The sequence below is a fragment of the Phytophthora infestans genome, genomic scaffold (genome assembly GCF_000142945.1).
Source record: "Phytophthora infestans T30-4 supercont1.18 genomic scaffold, whole genome shotgun sequence".
In the NCBI taxonomy this organism is placed as follows: Eukaryota; Oomycota; class Peronosporomycetes; order Peronosporales; family Peronosporaceae; genus Phytophthora; species Phytophthora infestans.
In genome coordinates this window covers 1341171-1359240 of record NW_003303741.1, presented here as the reverse complement: position 1 = coordinate 1359240, position 18070 = coordinate 1341171, and the positions used below count along the sequence as shown (strand labels likewise).

The following is an 18070-nucleotide window of genomic DNA, read 5'->3' as shown; positions in this document are numbered from 1 at the left end:
CCCGTTTTGCTACGTCTGGGCGGATCTGAGAATGACACCAGGTTTCCACAAAGATGAGGCTTGTATTAAGGGCAGGTTTTAACCGTTGTGATTGGTAGATACAGCTTCAGCTTTTGAGTGACGCACTAATTTGTTGCTGCAACTTAAGAGAAGAGCGCGCGAAGCTGTGCGGCCTCGTCCGCTTCGGAGCGGGCTGTTCGCGCCTCGTTGTCAACACGCAACGTATGCTCGTGCTTTTCGATCTGCGGGCAGGGAAGCAGATGAGAAACATGAATACCTTGCGAGTTTGGAAGGTGTTGAAACGATACCTCCGAGTAGATGTCTTCGTTGACTTCAAAATCCTGGGCGATGCGGGGGATCACGTGGATGTGCACGTGTTTGACCGTTTGGCCCGCCTCCTTGCCGTCCTGGTGAGAAGTGTATTATAGTTGTCAGTGCCAATATAACCTTTTACGTCTAACCGTGACTGAGTCGCACTTGGATCGCGAATGTGAGGGAAGTAGCGCCGTAATATTGCTCCACTTGCTTGCCAACAAGCTGCAGAGCAACCTCAGTTAGCGAAAGTTGCTACAAATTCCATGAACAGCTAGCACCATCAGACGTACTTGAGCAGCGGTCCACAAATCGCTCACTTCGTCCACGTCGAGCATTTCAAAACGAGCAACCGGTCGCTTCGGTACAACGAGTACGTGACCTTCAGCAATTTCGCTTAGCTAACCGCCAGTCGCTGTTAAACTGAGGCACTCGATGGGCACAAACCTGGCACAATGGGCTTGAGATTGACCAGCGCAAACGAGAGTGAAGATTCGTAAAACACTTGAGAGAATAGCACGCGTTTAGAACCGAAGCACCGGCCAGCGGGGTCGAGACACTTGTCGAAGTTCAGCAAGTCTTGCGGCGCGCACGTAGCCACGGTGAATTGTAAGTACAATATTATCATAGCATTAGCGCTCGACCCACCTGCTACGAGCGTAGCGAGAAGTGGCTGTGATACAGCTATCTCCGACTGCGTTGACAGGGCAACTGAAATTGCGCCACTATCCGAGCCTGCCGACAGCGTCGCATCTGTCACAAGCAGCGTCCTATTCAGCGGCACCTTCATCTCCTTTGAGGCCATCTCGTACACTGATTTGCCATTCTGTCAGTGCACACAAAGTGGCGATTAAGAAGGGTGGGCTGAACTTGTGTTCAATGTCTGGGCACCTCCTCGTGGTCGTAAACCAGGTGGAATGCACTCAGCACGGTCGAGTCGTTTACACCTGAGTCCCCGATGAGCCCTAGTCGGTAGCCATGCCTGCATTAAGTCGGTAGGCTTCTTAGTCCCAATGGGTATCTCTTTTTCAAGTGTAAGCACTCATCACCAACGTCTTAAGCGCCCGGACTGCCTGCAAGATAGAAGTGCGTCAATCAGGAATACGATAAGACCCCCAACAATTTGCATGCCGACATTTTCAGCGCCCGGCTCTCGCAGGAATGCTCTCTTCGTCGTCGCTGGTGTCAGGTGGAAGAGGATCGAGCGTATGTTGCGCTCCGTTGCCAAGCGGTGGAGTGAGCCCATCGACATCATGGCTCGTGTCACAGTATGGCAAATGTTTTTAAAGGTTTATCCGGATAGTACCAGCTTTTGGGTAATCAGATCGCTTTCTAATGTCGTTTAGAAACAGATGCCCGAAACTTAGTATTTGTATGGTTTTGCTTGCCTAAGACAATAAACTGATCAGAGCTAGTCATGGCAAACAATGAGCCGCCTCGTCTAGCGTTAGCTACATCTACAGCTTCAGCTACGTACAAGATAACAGCATTTGCAGATACTTTAGGCGACTGTCGTGAAGCAACAAGAGGATATGGTGCATATTGGCTTGGAAAAGTTGTCCGGTCGGCAAATAGAATATGCTTCTTGTAAAGACAAGCTGCTCCCGCAGGTGTCAAAGACGGGCCTGGACGTCGAGAACGAGCTCCTCGAGAAAGGGTTTCCCGACCCAAGGTTGGCATGCGCGACTCTTTATACTTGACGCCGGAACGTCTTTTGGGTGAAGACGCGGAAGCGGCTCTGAAAGAGGAGCGAAAAGGGCATGCGAAGGGGGGGGGTCATGGTAAGATGCTGCCGCACGCCATGTCCTCAACACGACGCTACCGAGCTCGTTTATATAGTCTTTGCCAGACGATGTAAAGAACTGGGAGGTGTGCGGGGTTCGCAACACCTTCAGCGTATGTTTGGGCTCGGTGATGCAAGTAGGTTGGTCTCGCTAACAAATTGTTGAAATTAAATTTTCAACTCGATTTGGAAGAGCACCACCATCCTGTTCTTGCAGCTAAACCAGGCGCGAAAATAGACGAATTGGAGGCTCAGGAAGGTCCTCGGAATGGACATGATGATGGGGACGATGATGTGCGTAAACGTTTTGGCGCGGCTTCCCTGTGAAATACGGGCATCGTCTGTCGAGCTGACGGAGGAATCTTTCACGGCGAAAAGGAAGGGATCGCCCTAAGCAAACTGGATTTGCTAACAATTCTAAGAAAACAAATGTCGGTTAGAGCGAGGCAAAATCGGCGATCCGCGTCGTAGAGACAGTCGTCAATAAGCGTAAATCAGATGTGAACATCATTGGTCGAGGTCAAGGGTGTTTTTACGGCTTCGGCGAAGGTCATTAAAAGGCGCAATGTGAGTGTATGAAGGCGGATCAGGATCCGTCTCGAGAAGCTGGACCCATTTTCAGATCCAATATTCAGGATCAGTCGGCGAAAACCTCGACAAGCAATACCAAGAAAATTGCTACGGTGCATCACGGAAGCAAGAAGCAGAAGACGTCGCTTACGTTACGCATACGCAACGCAAGCGCACGGAACACATTTGAAGAAAACTCGAAAACCCAACGGAGCGAAGATGGCCGAGGACAACACGACGCAGTCAACGGGCGTCAGCACCAGCGCGACGCTGGTGACAGCAGCAGGCGTCGACACACTAACGGCGGCGGTAACCCGCAGAGCCGACAGTCACGAGAATCAGCACCGGGAGAACGCGGTCGCGCGTGATGGATGACGCTTTGGTTTCCTGGGACCTGTACGACCTGTCAGGAGCGGAGAATCCGGATACACTCGACACTATGAAGAACCGCTTCCGCGCGACGCGGAAGAAGTACATCGAAGGCGCTGATCGTGAGGGACTTCGTCGCTCCTGGTGTGCCTTCATTCGGCGGTGGAACCGGATGTCGCGTGCTGGAGAAAGCTGTGTCGACTGGTTGGCGTATCGTGAGGAGGTCCTCGCGGATCATTCGATTGGAGAGCTATGCGTCTGCAACAACGCGTGGGATATGGATCGACTCTGCTTTGTGCACGTGAGAGATGGATGTGAGTCCTGTGGTACTTCAACCCGTCCGACTCAACGCGAATGGAGGGAACATCTCGCCGAGCGGTCACTCAGCGGAGAAGAGTCGGGATGGATCGGGAAGTACGAGCACACTCTGTCCAGTATGGATCAGGCGGCTAATCGCGGCGGCTCACGCCGACATTGCACGCGTCGGGGCTTCGTTGTCGCCTCCTCGTGCGGGTCGCTCGTGTGAGCGCTCTCGATCTCGTTCACGGTCTCCGCGGGGTGACCCACGGAGTTCGTCTTCTCAAGCAGCATGGTCTCATACTCGTAGGCCACGTCTGGAACGTCGCGGAGGAGGTTGGTGCGGGGCTCCCACGTATCATGCTCTGGGGAATAACCGAGCCAACGTACCAAATAGCGGCGCGCGGTCGGGGCCGCGTGAGGGGCACGACTACGGACGTTACGCTAAGCGGCCGAGCTGTGGGGATCTTCGTGGTGAATGATACGCTCCACAATTTAGCGCGCATCACCCACCGAGTCAATTATCGGTGATGGGCCTTAACGGCGATACGACGTACGCCCTGTACGTCCAGGGCGAGATGGAGACAGCTTCGAACCGTGCGTTGGACGCTCAGATTGGGGGATTGGGGGAAAGACTTGTGCCTCGTGGGCTGAGCAGATCGCGTCGGAGCTTCGACAGTCGAATCGGCAGCTCTTATCTCGCCTACGGGGATTTAAAACGCGTGGGCTTGGCTCTGCCCAGCAGGGTGATCATCCGCGAGAGCGGGCGCCTGGGGCTGACGGGTCTCTGGCGCGTCAGGCTCGTCGGGCTGGTCGCCCGACGCATGCTCCATCTGCTGGCTCGGGTCAGGAATCGTCGCAGCGAAGTACCGCTTGAGGCGCCCGACGTAAAAAGTCGGGTGGAGTCTAAGTGACGACGGGATGTTCAGGATGTAGGCGTCGCCCACAGCCTTGATTACTCGAAAAGGACCGATGAAGCGTGGAGCAAGTTTGTTGGCGCCGAGGTTGGTTACGGTAGAAGCGCGGATTTCCTCGGTCTATAGGAGAACGCGATCTCCTATCTTAAATACATTCACGTTCTTTCGAACGTGCTTATCAGCTTGTTTCTTTTGCTTGTCCACTGCGTTCTGCTGTGTGTCGCGGACGAACCTTGAGACGGATTGCCTCTGCATGACGAATTCCTCAACTGCCGAGCGATCGGCTGGGAGCACCGAGGGATTCGGTGTATAATTGGCCGTGGTAATTTCCTGCTCGCGAATCTTGCTGCCTGGATTGATCAAGCTCTGCGATATCCAACTCGTTATCGGAGATGCAGTACGCCGAGGAGTCTCGATGGTCTTCTTGGACGGAGAGCGAGTCAAGGCGTTCCCACTGGCCACACCCAAAGATAGCCCTGGAGTCAAGCGCGCCGGCAGGCCTGTTGGCACCCGTGACGTTATCGGTGCGCGCTGAGACACCGGTTCACGTACCGGTGATGACCACCACACGGACTCGTTGTCCGCAGGACTGACCGCAGCTTCAGCATCCATGTCGACCGAAGGAGGTTCTCCCCCACCAAGGGTGGAGCCGCCAGCATCCGTTGGGTGGCCCACGGCGAGAAGTGCCGGAGCACGTGGATGTCGAGCGTTGTTTTTTTTACAAAGAACGGTGTCATGCCCGTCGAGGAGTGCTCGGCGTTGTTGGGTGCGAATTCGGCTAGCAACAGGAACGAGCTCCAGCTCGTGTACGAAGTCGCGTAGCTGCGGAGAAAGTCTTCAAGGACTAGGTTGACGCGTTCTGTTTGTCCATCCGTCTCCGGATGCGCCGCGATCGACATCAGCAGTTTAGTTCCCAAGAGCTCGGAGAGGCGTGACCAGAACGCGGGTGTAAACCGCGGGTCGCGGTCGGACACGATAGACTCACGTCGACGAAGTGAGCCGCGGACTCTTTCGCGGTGATTGAGGCTGCCACTGGGACGAGATGGACCATCTTGCTGAAACGATCGACGATTGACGAGCACAAAGTACACCCGTGCGCCCGGCTGTATCGGGCAGAAGACCGAAGATGAAGGCCATCGAAATGGAGTGCCAGGCTTCCGTGGCGACCGTAAGAGGACGCAGTGGGGTCTGAGACGTCGAAGACGGTTGACCCGTTGATATGTTTCACATGTGCGGACCCACTGGCGTACCCACTTGTACATGTGCGGCCAATAGAAGTCTCTCGACAGTGCCGCGTACGTCTTCTCGCGACCGAGATGTCCTCCAGTCGGGGCGTCATGGTACTCGTGGATTATGCACGCACGTAGATCAGCGTCGTTTGGGATTACGGCTCGAGGTCCTTCGAATCTGTCAATGATGTACTTCAGTTGATTGCCGTCCAGTCGATATCGATCGATGTGATTACGCGTGGGCCTTGACAGGGCACTTAGCGTGTCACTAGGAGCGCGCAGGTGCTTCATGATGGCACCGTACATAGGGTCATCATCGTACGCTGTAGCAGTCTCGTCGCCCAGATGGAGCGTGGGCGTGGTCAGCGTCAAGTTGATGCCTGACGACACGCAGACCGCACATTCGTCGTCGTCCTCATCAGCCATCTGATGTCCTAGAGCTTCACGGGGATCGTAGTTCGGACGCCGAGACAGCTCGTCGGCGAGAATGTTATTCTTGCCCGGCTTGTAGTGAACAACCAAGTTGTACTCGGAGAAGAAGGACAGCCAACGGGCCATCCGTTGCAACAAGTGAGGGCTCTTCATCGCTGTCCACAGCGATGCGTGATCAGTGTAAACCGCCAACGATTGTTCACCGAGCAAGTACACTCTGAATTTGATCAGAGCGTACGGCATTGCCAGGAGCTCCTTGTCGTGGATTGGGTAGTTCTTCTTGGCTGGCTTCAGTTGTCGCGACTGATAGCTGATAACGCGTTCATGTTCGTCATCATCGAGCTGCATCAGCGCACAGCCGATGGCAAAATCGCTCGCGTCGCAGACGACGTGGAATGGCTTCGAGTCATCAGCAAGCTTCCCGATCAGCGCAGACGCCTTGCGCTTCTTCACCGAGTCGAATGCAGCTTGGTGGACCGATTTTCACTCCCAGATCATGTCCTTCTTCAGCAGCGAGGACAGCGGCTGGATCAACCCAGCGTAATTCTTCGTACACTTGTGCAAGTAGTCGGCCATGCCAAGCCACTGACGCAGCTCAGTGGGGCTTGTAGGCGTTGGCCAAGCACAGATAGACGAGACCTTCTCGGGATCTGCGCGCACACCGCTCTTGCTCACGTAGCATCCCAACACCGGAATCTCCGGTGCACAGAAGACACATTTCTTCAGGTTTGCGTAGCGCTTATTCTCTCGCATCACCTGGAATACTTGCCTCAGGTGTTTCAAGTGTACTTCCACGGCACTGACGTCGCCCTCAGCGCGGCTGTGCACGAAGATGTCGTCGAAGTAACTCGGCGCGAGATCTTGGAGCAGACGAAGCACATGGGAGACCATGAGATTGAAGGTGGCAGGCGCGTTCTTCAGACCCTGTGGCACTCCCAGAGCATCTACTCGGTGTACTTACGGCGGTGAGAGGCACATCACATGCTCTCATCAGGGTCTAATAGAATCCATCGGTCAGGTCGATGGCGCTGTAGATAACGCTGCCATCCATGGAGTCCAGTACCATGTCCTTCCGAGGGATCGGTGTCTGCGCGGGGATGGTGGCATCATTCAATTTGTTGAATGCGTGCACAATGCCCCCCCCTGTAGCTTTCTTCACACAGAACGTTGGCCTTGAATGGGGCGAGGTACTCTCGCGCACGTAACCCGCCTTTCGGCGGCTCTCGAAGAAGTCATCGATCGCTTTCACTTTATCACGGGAAAGTGGTCATTGTCTGGTGATGCAGTACCTCGTACCTGGTGCGAGGTCGATCTCGTGCTGAACCCTACGATCCGCCGGTAGCTCGGCGGGGATCTCATCCTGGAAGGCGTCGACGTACTCACAGGCGGTGTCGTATACGGGATTCTCTGAGCCCGCGAGGCCTCCCAGGACTGCGTTTAAAATCGTTCCTTACGAGCAGACTTAGGTTCAGCACCTAGCGGACATGAACGGTCACTATCCGTTGCGACTGCATTTGCTGACTCATCCACCGAGACTGCCTCGGTGACCAAGCACACTTGCTCGACGTCTCCATCTTTGAGGTCCCGAAGAAAGTTCTTCCAGGACAAGCCTGGAAGACGTGTGATCACCGCCGCTTCACGCGGTGGACTCGCGACTGCGATAGTGCGCGAGCGTACTCGAGCGCGCTGACCGATTCCAGCGGCGGGCTATCGCTGGTCGTGGAGTCTCGACGAGGCTTCCGGCGTCGTCTCTTCGACTTCTCCTTCGGCTTCCTCGAGCTCACGCTCGAGTCTGACTCACTGCTACTCGACGATGCATTACCCTCCTCTTGGCGCGGGAGACCGTACTCGACCTGGCCGGGAACACGCGGGAGTACCTGCTCAACCGCGGTATCGTTTGAAGGGAGCCCAATCTACTCGACCGCCGAATCGTTCGGCGGGAACCTCTGCTCTACCGCCGTCTCGCTGTGTGGGAGCCCCTGCTCGACCACTGTCTCGTATTGTTGGAGCCCCTGCTCGACCACTTCATCATCTACCTCGCGATACCGCGAGGGCTCTTCATCCAACAACGTAGCACAAGCCATGTAGAGAGGGCCATCGCTCGCTCTGTGTAGTGCCTGCGTCGTTGCTGTTTTGTCCACGACTGTGACGTGGGGCCAGTCTCTTGGCGCCACCAAGAGATGTGTGAAGACCTCGATCACGTCGAATCCACGTCGACGCTTGACCGATTGGGCCAGCCAGTCAATCTGTGGCTGATATCGCGCAAGCCATGGAATGTCCAGGATGCAGTCAAACGCATAATACATCTTGGTCACCAAGAAGTCGTCCTTGCTACGGAAGCCGTCGAACGTGTACGACAAGAACACGTCACGCCGCGCAACGCGGCAAGCCTTAACATCGGCGAGTTTGACTTGAATCTCGCCCGGACCATTCCGAACGCGGACGTTCTTGGATAGGACCGACAAACTCGACGCGCGAGAGAAGTTGCTGGTCGCTCCTGAGTCTAGGAGCGCGCGCAGTGGTCGCCGGGCACCGGTGACATGGAGGCTGACGATGATCAGTCTCGAGTCGCCCGGCGTGGTGGTGGCATTGGTGTGTGCTTGGAGCACGGGGGGCTCGAAGGTTGGGCTGCCACCGGAGGGCCCGGTCCTTCTTTAAAGTTAGTAGGGCCACCCCCGCACCTACTGATCTGGGCCGTGTTTTTAATGAGCAATCGAGGAATGCTCCGCATCCGCGTGAGCGACGACGGGAGATGGCGCGCGGCACTCCGCCGCGCGATGACCTTTCTTCCCACAGCGAAAGCAAATGAGGGAACGATTGCTTCGCCCAGTGCTACCGCGGTAGGACCCGCGACGTCGATCACTCGACGCGTTGAAGCCAGCCGCTCAATGTAGAAGACACCGGCCACATGAGCGATGCGAGCATGGAATAAAGCTGGTAAGTAAGCAAATATGTTTTCCTAACTTGAAAAAGCAGTTTCTGTTTAGATTCTGAAGACCATAACCACAGTGCTGATAGGGCCGACATCTTCGTTCTTTTTGGTACATTGTACAAGGGCAACACTCAATATCCTCAACGGGTCTTGTCGAAAAGCCAACTCAGAGGATTTGACTAGTGACACTCAATGTCCTAAACGGGTCTTGTCAAAAAGCCAACTCAGTGAATGACAGTGAATTTAACGGAGTTGGATTTTCGACAAGACCCGCTGAGAACATTGAGTGTTGCCCTTGTACAATGTACCAAAATTTAAGTATGAAGCTGCGGATTTTCTAAAGTTAGACGGAAAGACCCCGTGAGCCTTTACTACACGTTTATATTGTTTTTTTTTTATTATCTAATACGTGTAGCATAAGTAGTAATCTTTTAGATCTTTACTCTAGTAAATTGTTTAGATATCCTTGAAATACCACTATTATTATCAAAAATATCTAATATTTTCTTTAATAGACAGTGTATGGTTGGTAGTTTGACTGGAGCGGTCACTTACTAAAGAGTAAGGAAGTGTACAAAGTCGAATTAGCCAACGCTTGAGCAAAGAGAAGCCAACTTCGATTGTATTGAGCTGGGGTGAGTATGGAGGCAGGAAAAATAAGCTACTACCACGAGAGTGCACCATGTCTTTCAGCCCCCGGTACATGTGAATTTTTGCGTTGTCGAGAAGAACGATAGATAAAAATAGCGCATTAGCAATGTTAGCAAGCCAATATCAAAAACAGGTTTTTGTTTTACCTCGGTAATGGCCACGGATAGAGATTTGGTGATATCTTCCGCCGGAACACGTCGTGAAAAGCGATTCTGTCGAACGTGCCTAAAGTGGTCTCCCACGCAAAGAAACCGGTAGCGTCAAAAGCCGCCAGAGCTGACAAACGCTCCCACGACTAAAAGGAAGCGATACAATTGCTGGTGTACCTCGACGTGACCATGCATACCTTCTAAGCGCATCGCTACCGTCTTCAGAGGCTTCATCGATAAAAACTAACTGGTCGGGTCCACTATAGAATGGCCGTAGTTTTCGATAAATAATCTCCCCTTCGGCAGGCACGCCTTCGCGTGCGCGCTTAGTTAGTACTTTTCTAGTTATTTTGAGGTCAAATTTAAGCAAGCGACATAGTGTAGGAGTAGAGTTGTTCAGTGTGTTACCCAACTTTTTCTTCACTGCCCCTGCAGCTCCTCTAAGTAAACACGGATGAACACGAATATAATCTTCTACAAACTCCATCGCCTCCTTAGGCGATCTAGCCGATTTGTTCTTGCTACCTTGTAACAACACGTTTCCCTTTGATTTAAAGAGACCGTGCCACCGCTCAATAGATCGCACTGATACTCCTAAACACTATCGTCATACTAATGTCGTACATGTAAAACAAGGACGATTGCCCGCCACCTCAGATCTGTCGAGACCCACCGGTCAGATGGTGCAGTGGCTAAACACTGAGCTTCTGATCGGGAGGTTGCGGGTTCGAACCCCGGCGCTTTAGAAAATTCCGATTCGCTTAAGTATGAATTCGTGGCCGCAAAACCGACGGCCGCAGCTGGTAGTGGATGTGAAGCAAGCGTGCACAAGGTACACCACGAAGACGCAGATTCTGTAAGCTTTTGATAGCAGGTCTTAGGTAGATGAGGATTGTAATAAAGAATCTACATTGGGTAGAAGATATTTACTCAGATCTGTCGAGACCGTTATGGCGGTCTGCAGACGTACAAAGCCGACATCAAAGTGAGATTGAAATACGGCATTAGTCACAGCGATTAGCGGATAGCAATCCGCCAAACCTACCCGAATCAAAGAACGCGGGGCTAACTCAAACTACCAGCAGAGACACCGAGAGCCTAATTGTGGACTACTCTGTGGGTCAGTGCTCTGGAAAAATAAATATAATACAATTATTATAGCATTGTATTTATTTAATAATTTATTATTGGCTTTCGTAAAAGTCCGTAAAATATAAAATTGTCCCGGTAATTACTGTATTGATTTTTTATCAGTTGACTGGTGGGAAGGTGCCTTGACGTTGGTGGTTCTGGGAGGTTCTAGTTAGTCGTATGGTGGCCGCAGATCGTAGTCAGGAAGGTCGAATCCTTCACGCATGTCAGAAGCATTCACTTCTAGAGGTACCACCACTCCGCTTATACGAAATTGAATCGTAATGAACTCCCTGGAGTTTGAGATAGCCTGGGTGGCGCTGTCAGCTTCACGCTGCAGCGTGTCAATGCGTTGTAGCTGCGTAAATGTAGAGTTAGTAAGCATTACTAGGGCGGTTTGCTCTGGCTGCCTTGCGTGCGTCACAGCCCAGTAGGCTTGAGATACTTCACCCAGTTGTTCAGCCGCAGGGAGAGCACTTAAATGCTCATCAATAAGTGAAGCAGCAGCTGCAATCCGTCCTTCCGTCGCTTGGCGTATCGTCGTGAATGCTGCAACTTTGCTCACATAAATAAAGAGCTCGAGTTTAAATGCCGCTTGTCTGTAACGGATAAATAAAATAAGGAAAAATGATATCCCTCTTTTATCATCGGACTCGGCAACGCGACAAACTTCGCTTGAGATGCGCTAATTGTAGGCTTTAGCAAAATGGGACCAGCCTCCTGCCATTCGATCTCCTTTAACTTGTCGACCCGTCTACGCACTCGAGCTCGGAAGCCGAGGTAGCCATCACTGAGCACGAGCTCCATCGTGTGAGGTGTGCCATAGCCTGTTTTGCTGTTGCCAAATGGCTCGTGCACCTTTAGCGTTAGGACGACAGCCATTGTTGTAGGCAGCGGCAAGGCCATAATTACTACACATAGATGGAAACAACGTCAGTTAGATTATTTGTATTCACATTTTTCTCGATTTGTTAGTACGCACCAGTGATACACGAAGCAGCGACGCGAGCGTAATCTACTCTATTTTTACAACAACAGCACAGTTGTTATTTGAAGAAGTCATACCATTCTTCTCTTAAGTGAATTATTTTCATCACTTGTTCACACCCCTCTGTCTTACACAAATACACAGCTGCAGAAGGTTGTATTGCCGTACAAAGCGAAGAGCAGCAATTCTTCAACCATCAAAATAGAAAACACAGCAAATTAGGCAATTAGTGCACAATGTACGATGTACGATGTTTATCCTTGGCAACACGTACAAATACAAAGAACGGCTCGTACCGGGATGCGCGGGAGGGCAGCAGAAGGATGCCGAGGTTAGCGAACGGGCTTTGCTAGGCTGGTACTCTGAGTCCGATTACCAATGGGGGGGGGGGATTACTGTGCGGCCCAGCACTCAGACGACACAGCGGAGAACACACAATGGCGGACTGTCGAAGTGGTTGGCGGCGGCGGCGTTCAGGCTGCAGTATATTTCTGCACAAGGACCCAAAACAACGGATAGTACTACCGCGGACCCTTAACACTGATGCGCACTTCTATCAGTTCTTCTTACCTTGGCGCGCTCTGATGCTTTGTGTGCCAAGCGTTGGTGCTGTCTTAGTCCCGCCTTTTAAACGCTTATAGGGCGGAATTAAATAAACGCGGTCGGTTTTACAATGAAAGGGAGATAGGAATTGCGACAGAATTATGACCGCAGAAATAATGAAAGCACAATACATGGTGCGATAATACGGCAGCAATAAATATGGTAAAGAATCCTGGGAATCATACGTCGACTAAGCACATTGAGATTCGCTATCTATACGCTCGAGAAACCCACGAAAGAAATCGAATTGATATTAGCTATCACTCAAGGTTGATTTGTAAATCAGTGTGTTTCTGAGCCTCATTTTTGGCCTTGGAGTTGAGACTATCAATAATCCTGTGAACTCTTTTCGCTGCTGTATGCCTCAAGATTTCTAGCACCCGTCAAATCACGTAACTTACATAATTATTATTGTGGTAAATCTTTGTTAGTGCATCCACAACCATATATTTGGTGCCATGCTATGATATGGAATATCAGGAGCAAACAACGACGGTAAGGCCCCGTAAATAAAAATTCGCCCCAACGCAACAACAAATTGAAAAGCCTAACCAAAACCAGTACATCATTCAAATTTTAGACCAAAAGAGTGCCTGCATAAAATCTAGTAATACCCTAGCGTATTTAAAAGATACTGGCGGGTTTATAGACAAAGAGTTGTGGCGCGAAGTGCGCGACGCGCGTTCGGATCTTTGCGCTCGCTTCGCATTTTACAAAGCTTACCGCGCCAAGATCCTCAAAGCTGCGCACGTTTACTATACGTGAGAATATGATGCATTCAGCATCTGAAATCGGTGTGAAGTCCGCCGCCGACTTTTTGGGCTACCCGCCGCGCACCGTACAAGGCTGGGCAGCTCAGCAAGCAGCCATTTTCAGCTTTGAAGGGCACCGAACAAGCAGGACACTAAATGACAGGGCCTGAAGGAGATAATCCCGTTTTCCCACGGGCTCCCGCTTTTTAAGAAGGATATGCGTCGTGACGAAGAGGTTTGTTACGCAATTATTATTGAGTTTAATGTAATTAACTTACGTTTTAATTTCGTCCTGGCCTTGTACACTACCATGATGCTAAAGAATATCAAAACAAACCCCAGACGCTGGTTTAACAGCTACATGACGGGTAAGAAGACTATTGTCTCAGCTGACAATGCATTCATGCGCTTGCTTCAGCATTTTTCCAATCGGTCTTAATTTTTTTAAACTCTAATCAATATTAAATAATATGTTTTGCTAATATCTACTGCGGTTTTATTCTTTTAGTTATGGTCTTACAGCTAAGGTAGATCAGCACACGAAGAAGCCAGCGGTGGATTTAGAAGAAACGTGGGTAAAATTCGCGGTAGAGCTCTGAAAAAAAAAACACGAAAACCGCTTTTCGCCCTTCACCATCTACAACGTTGACGAGGCCGCGATTTATTTCGAAGCCCCACCAAAGTACAGTTTAGCGGAAAGAGGTCGCAAGGGATCCGCCAAGGTCAAGTATACCGAGAAACACCCCACAAGACTGATCACGGTGATGTCAGCTTGAGTCGACGGTACGCGAATGAGTCATGTGCTGCTAATTTTTTCACAGGTCAGAAAGTACCAATTCTTTCAGCGTCAAAGGGAAGCCTTGTCTAGCGTGTCCATTGAAAAGAACGATCTGCCGACCTACTCGCAGGGCCAAAATGCCACGTCTACTGCGCTGAAGAATACGGCTGGATGGATAACAGAGTTTGGGAAATCTATGCCAAAGAGCTGTTAAAGTTCGAAATAGATACACCGTCTGTCCTTTTTGCCGCAAATTCCGATAGCCACGTGTCGGAGAACGGAATGAGGTTATTAAGCGGGAGGCTAACGCCACCGTGTGCCCATTGCCGGCAAGCTGCACGGAGATTTGCCAGCCCCTAGACGTGGAAGTCATGGGTCCGCTAGCCCACACTACGAGCTTTGTGGCTAAGCGACCTTTGTAGTAGTTATATCACCACCAGTGAAAAACGCCTAATTACTATCAAGGTAGTCATTCGGACATGAGCTTTAATTTATTTAGAGTGCGTTGCTTGCAGCTTTACAAAAGCAATCCCTAGACACCCAGTAGTTATAACTTCAATAAATCTGCACTTTTAATTTCTTAAACTTTTCCCGATAAGCACTACACCCTTCACCCAAAGTAGTCGGGCTATGAAGTTAGTCAAGCATTTGCGCTTTAGTGACGTCACAAATGTGGGAAGTTGTACCGGTTTTGAAAAGATCTTGCTGGGCTCATTATCCTGGTATGCTCGATTTAAATTTGGATCGGTAGTTTTACAAAACGGGATATTGAAATTCTGAAAGTGTGGTCTGGCCTCATCACCATAATTAGTCAGGGTCAGGCTGATTATAGTGAAGGGTGTTTTAACTAAAGTACGCTGAGCTGATAATATCTGCTAATATTATTAGCCAATGAAAATTGGTTGCCGCATTCTTTTTTGTGGTAAGGGTTCAGCAAGTGGGCACGGATTTTTTATGTCGCTGTCTGTAAGGGTGCCAGACATGAGTTTGGCTTTAAAGATGAATTCATAAAACTTTATCTGTCAGTCATAAGAAAAGTACATGAAAACTAACAGGATATTCTGGACAAACTGGAGTGGTTGCTAGCTCCGATTCGAGCTGGGGGGCTATAATATATTTGTAATTGGCACACCGGCATCAGCTATGGAGATAAATCTATCAAATTCGTCTGTGATATATTGAAATAGGCCAAAAGAGAGCAAAAAAAACTTTGGACCGCCATGAGTTGCTGCTTCAAAACTGAAGTGTTTCACTTAAAAGTGAGGAATTATCAGATATTTGAAATCGGTACCCAGACATCAGCTTTGCAGATACAGCACTAAGAATTCGTCTGTGAGCTATTGCGAAAGCTTAATCGGGAGCTGTCAGAGGATATTTGCACAACCTTTCGAGATGTCTCCATTTCGAAGCAACCACAGTTCTGAAAGTGGAAATAGGTAGGTATTTCGAAAAGGTACCCCAACGTGTGGGTAAGAAATAGTGAGCTGGTAATCACATACTGTATAAATAAGTTAAGCATGGAAATAGTGTAAAATGTGTGTAAGCCAGGGTAGTATTAGGGAAAAGAGAAGTCGTTTCGTAACTTCTATTTTCCATTGTCGTGGAGGCAGTTGCATCACAGGACTTGTGATTTTGAACCGTGTTTCTCGGGATGCCAGGATCGCAACTATGACATCAACGTCCTGGAACCTTTCGAGCTCGCCAATATGCAAGCGCCGCCGCTCAGGTATGTCGTAAGGGGCAGCGAGAATGACCTCAGCAAATATTTTTATGGTAAGTGAATTTCTTTCTCTTCGTTGAGCACAATAGCACTAAATTTCATATATTTTTATTAGAATCATTTCTCATTGGATAACTTTAATTCAAAGAACAATTGTCGCACCTAGCATGCACATGGACCCCGAAACATGGCTAGGTGCTAAAAGACATCTCGGGAGTTTTTTCTTGAGCGCGCTTGAGTGTTGCAGTCGCAATATTGCAATAGTCAAAGATCCTACTAGAATCTGGAGGCAAGAAAACCTGGATGCGATCATGAGGACATCTGTAATACTTCACAAGGTTATAGTGCAAGACGAACGCAAAAAGTCAACAGCTTCCTTTTGACTACGACTGAGCCGCAAACTTTTTGCCATCACGTGGCTGACTTTGCCAATTTTGTTACTCGTAATCGAGAAAGCTGCTACACTAAGCAACGTTTCTAGTTACGAGATGATTAAGTTAAGTTTCAATGGAAAATAAAAGGCATAAGCTCTAAGCTGTAACAAGATGTTGCACTCAAATTTGTTTTAAAAGTCAACAGTTAAGTAGTCGACTTAGAACTATTTTGCTTATGACTTAAGCCGCGACTGCTCGTTCTTCTCTTTTATTCTTACAGTAGTTCTGCAAGAGCTTACTGTTGTTCCAGTTCGTAGTAGCGATACTGAGTTGACGTCAATCCTTCTAAGATGTGAGCTAAAACTTTGCTCGTTAGTCCGCTTTGAACAAGCGATTCTTTGCTTGGTTTTCTTTGACAGCCTCGCCACCAAAACAACAAGCCTTCACTCTGACCCGAGTGTTGCTTTGGCATCTTTTCAACCAGCGGGGCTTTCTACTGCTACCTCAGCTGAGCCACCGTCATCGTTGGTCTTGCCCGTGCTGCACGAGCGTTCTCCGTAGAGACAAAAAAACATACCAGCGAATGGCATTGAAGATTCCATACCTGTTGGCTTCTAAGTCCGACGCCATTCAAGTCGCGATATAAAACATGTGCGTCCAAAATATTATCCTCCACAGTCATATTACGCTCGTTGCGAGCGACAAACGCAGCATATCACCCAGCAAACTTATTGCAGGTGACTTGTAGTGTTCTCCATCGCATTTGCAAGCTTACAGTCTCTCGCTGCACTGCGATTCTATAGCTGCAGCCACTTTGCTTCGAAACTCAGCGTGTACCTTCCCCCAGCACACGCTTTTCTTTTGCTCATCACCGACGACTGGGTCCTGAGAAATCTCCATCCACGCCGCTACTAGATTAAAGTCCTCGTCTAGTTACAAGTAAGCCTTCGTTGGGCTTGTGCGATTTTATGTTAGGGTAGGCAATTTTGTGTAAACGTGTCACACAATTTTTCTTATACTAAAACAGGCATGCCCTTTCAGAGAGGCCACGATAGGCTAAGGGTAATGGATTTTTTATGCCAATTGGATACGTTTTGCACGGGACGCATCCGAAGCCTGTGCACGTTTGAAAAACTCTGCACTTCACATCGAATATACCGCGAAGCTATCTGCTCTACTGGTGCGAAAGGCCCACAGCGCACGTGCGACTACCAAGGCTATAGGCACACGTAATTTATGAATAGTCTGTTTTGGTCCAACGTAATATACTTGTTTTGGTTACTGTGTGCAGAATGGACATCTCCAAACTCCTATCGACGCTAGGGTATGTGTGTGACAATTGTCACCACGACTTTGGGCGGTCGGACCACCTACGGCTGCACCAGCAAGGACGCTGCCGCGGTATTCCTGCGCCCCCGTGCCAGCTTTGTGACGTGTACTGGCATTGGGTCAAGGGGAACAGGCACCATGTCACGCGCCATCAGCGAGGGAGTAGGTGCCGCAATCTCGCCGATCGCATCGAGCACCGGAACCAGCTGGCTGCAGCGAGGCGGCAATGCGACGCACCATACCACCGAGAGCGACGTCGTCAGCAGCGGGAGCCCGTTGGAACCCAAGACCAGCTGGTGTCTGATGATGTGCAAATTCGGTTGGACCAGCTGCTCAAGTCGGATGATAGGCATGCGGACCAGGTGGATGATTTCGACACGGACAATCCGACTCAACATAATTACACCCAAGATCAAGTTGCTCGTGATGACGATGATTATGCACATGATCTCCTTGATCAGCTGCTGCTGACTGGAGATGGTGAGCTTTCGGACATCTTTGCCCGGCTGCGAACACGCTGGGCACTGCAAGTCACGGGCTCGAATATTGCGCAGATACTGAGCGTTGTACGCCACGAGACACTCGTAGTCAACCGTGTGGCTACATTGAGGTCCTTCCAGTACCACGTCCGTGATGACCCTGAGGCAAACCACACACGTTGGTGGTGCCGCCACATGCTTGGCAATTATCACATCATCGTCTTCGACTTCAAGGTACACGTAGACAAGGCAGTTACAGCACCGTGGGTCAACGG

The 18070-nt window shown here is 50.2% G+C and overlaps 1 protein-coding gene across 1 annotated transcript; it reads right to left on the bottom strand.

The window, feature by feature from the left end:
* Nucleotides 1–10944: 10944 nt before the first annotated feature.
* On the bottom strand, nucleotides 10945–11654 carry PITG_10456 (uncharacterized protein; the record flags this gene model as incomplete). The annotated part of the gene is made up of 2 exons (XM_002902198.1): nucleotides 10945–11130; nucleotides 11535–11654. 2 exons carry the CDS (start codon nucleotides 11652–11654, stop codon nucleotides 10945–10947), a joined length of 306 nt encoding a protein of 101 aa, XP_002902244.1.
* Between the last annotated feature and the right edge of the window lie 6416 nt (nucleotides 11655–18070).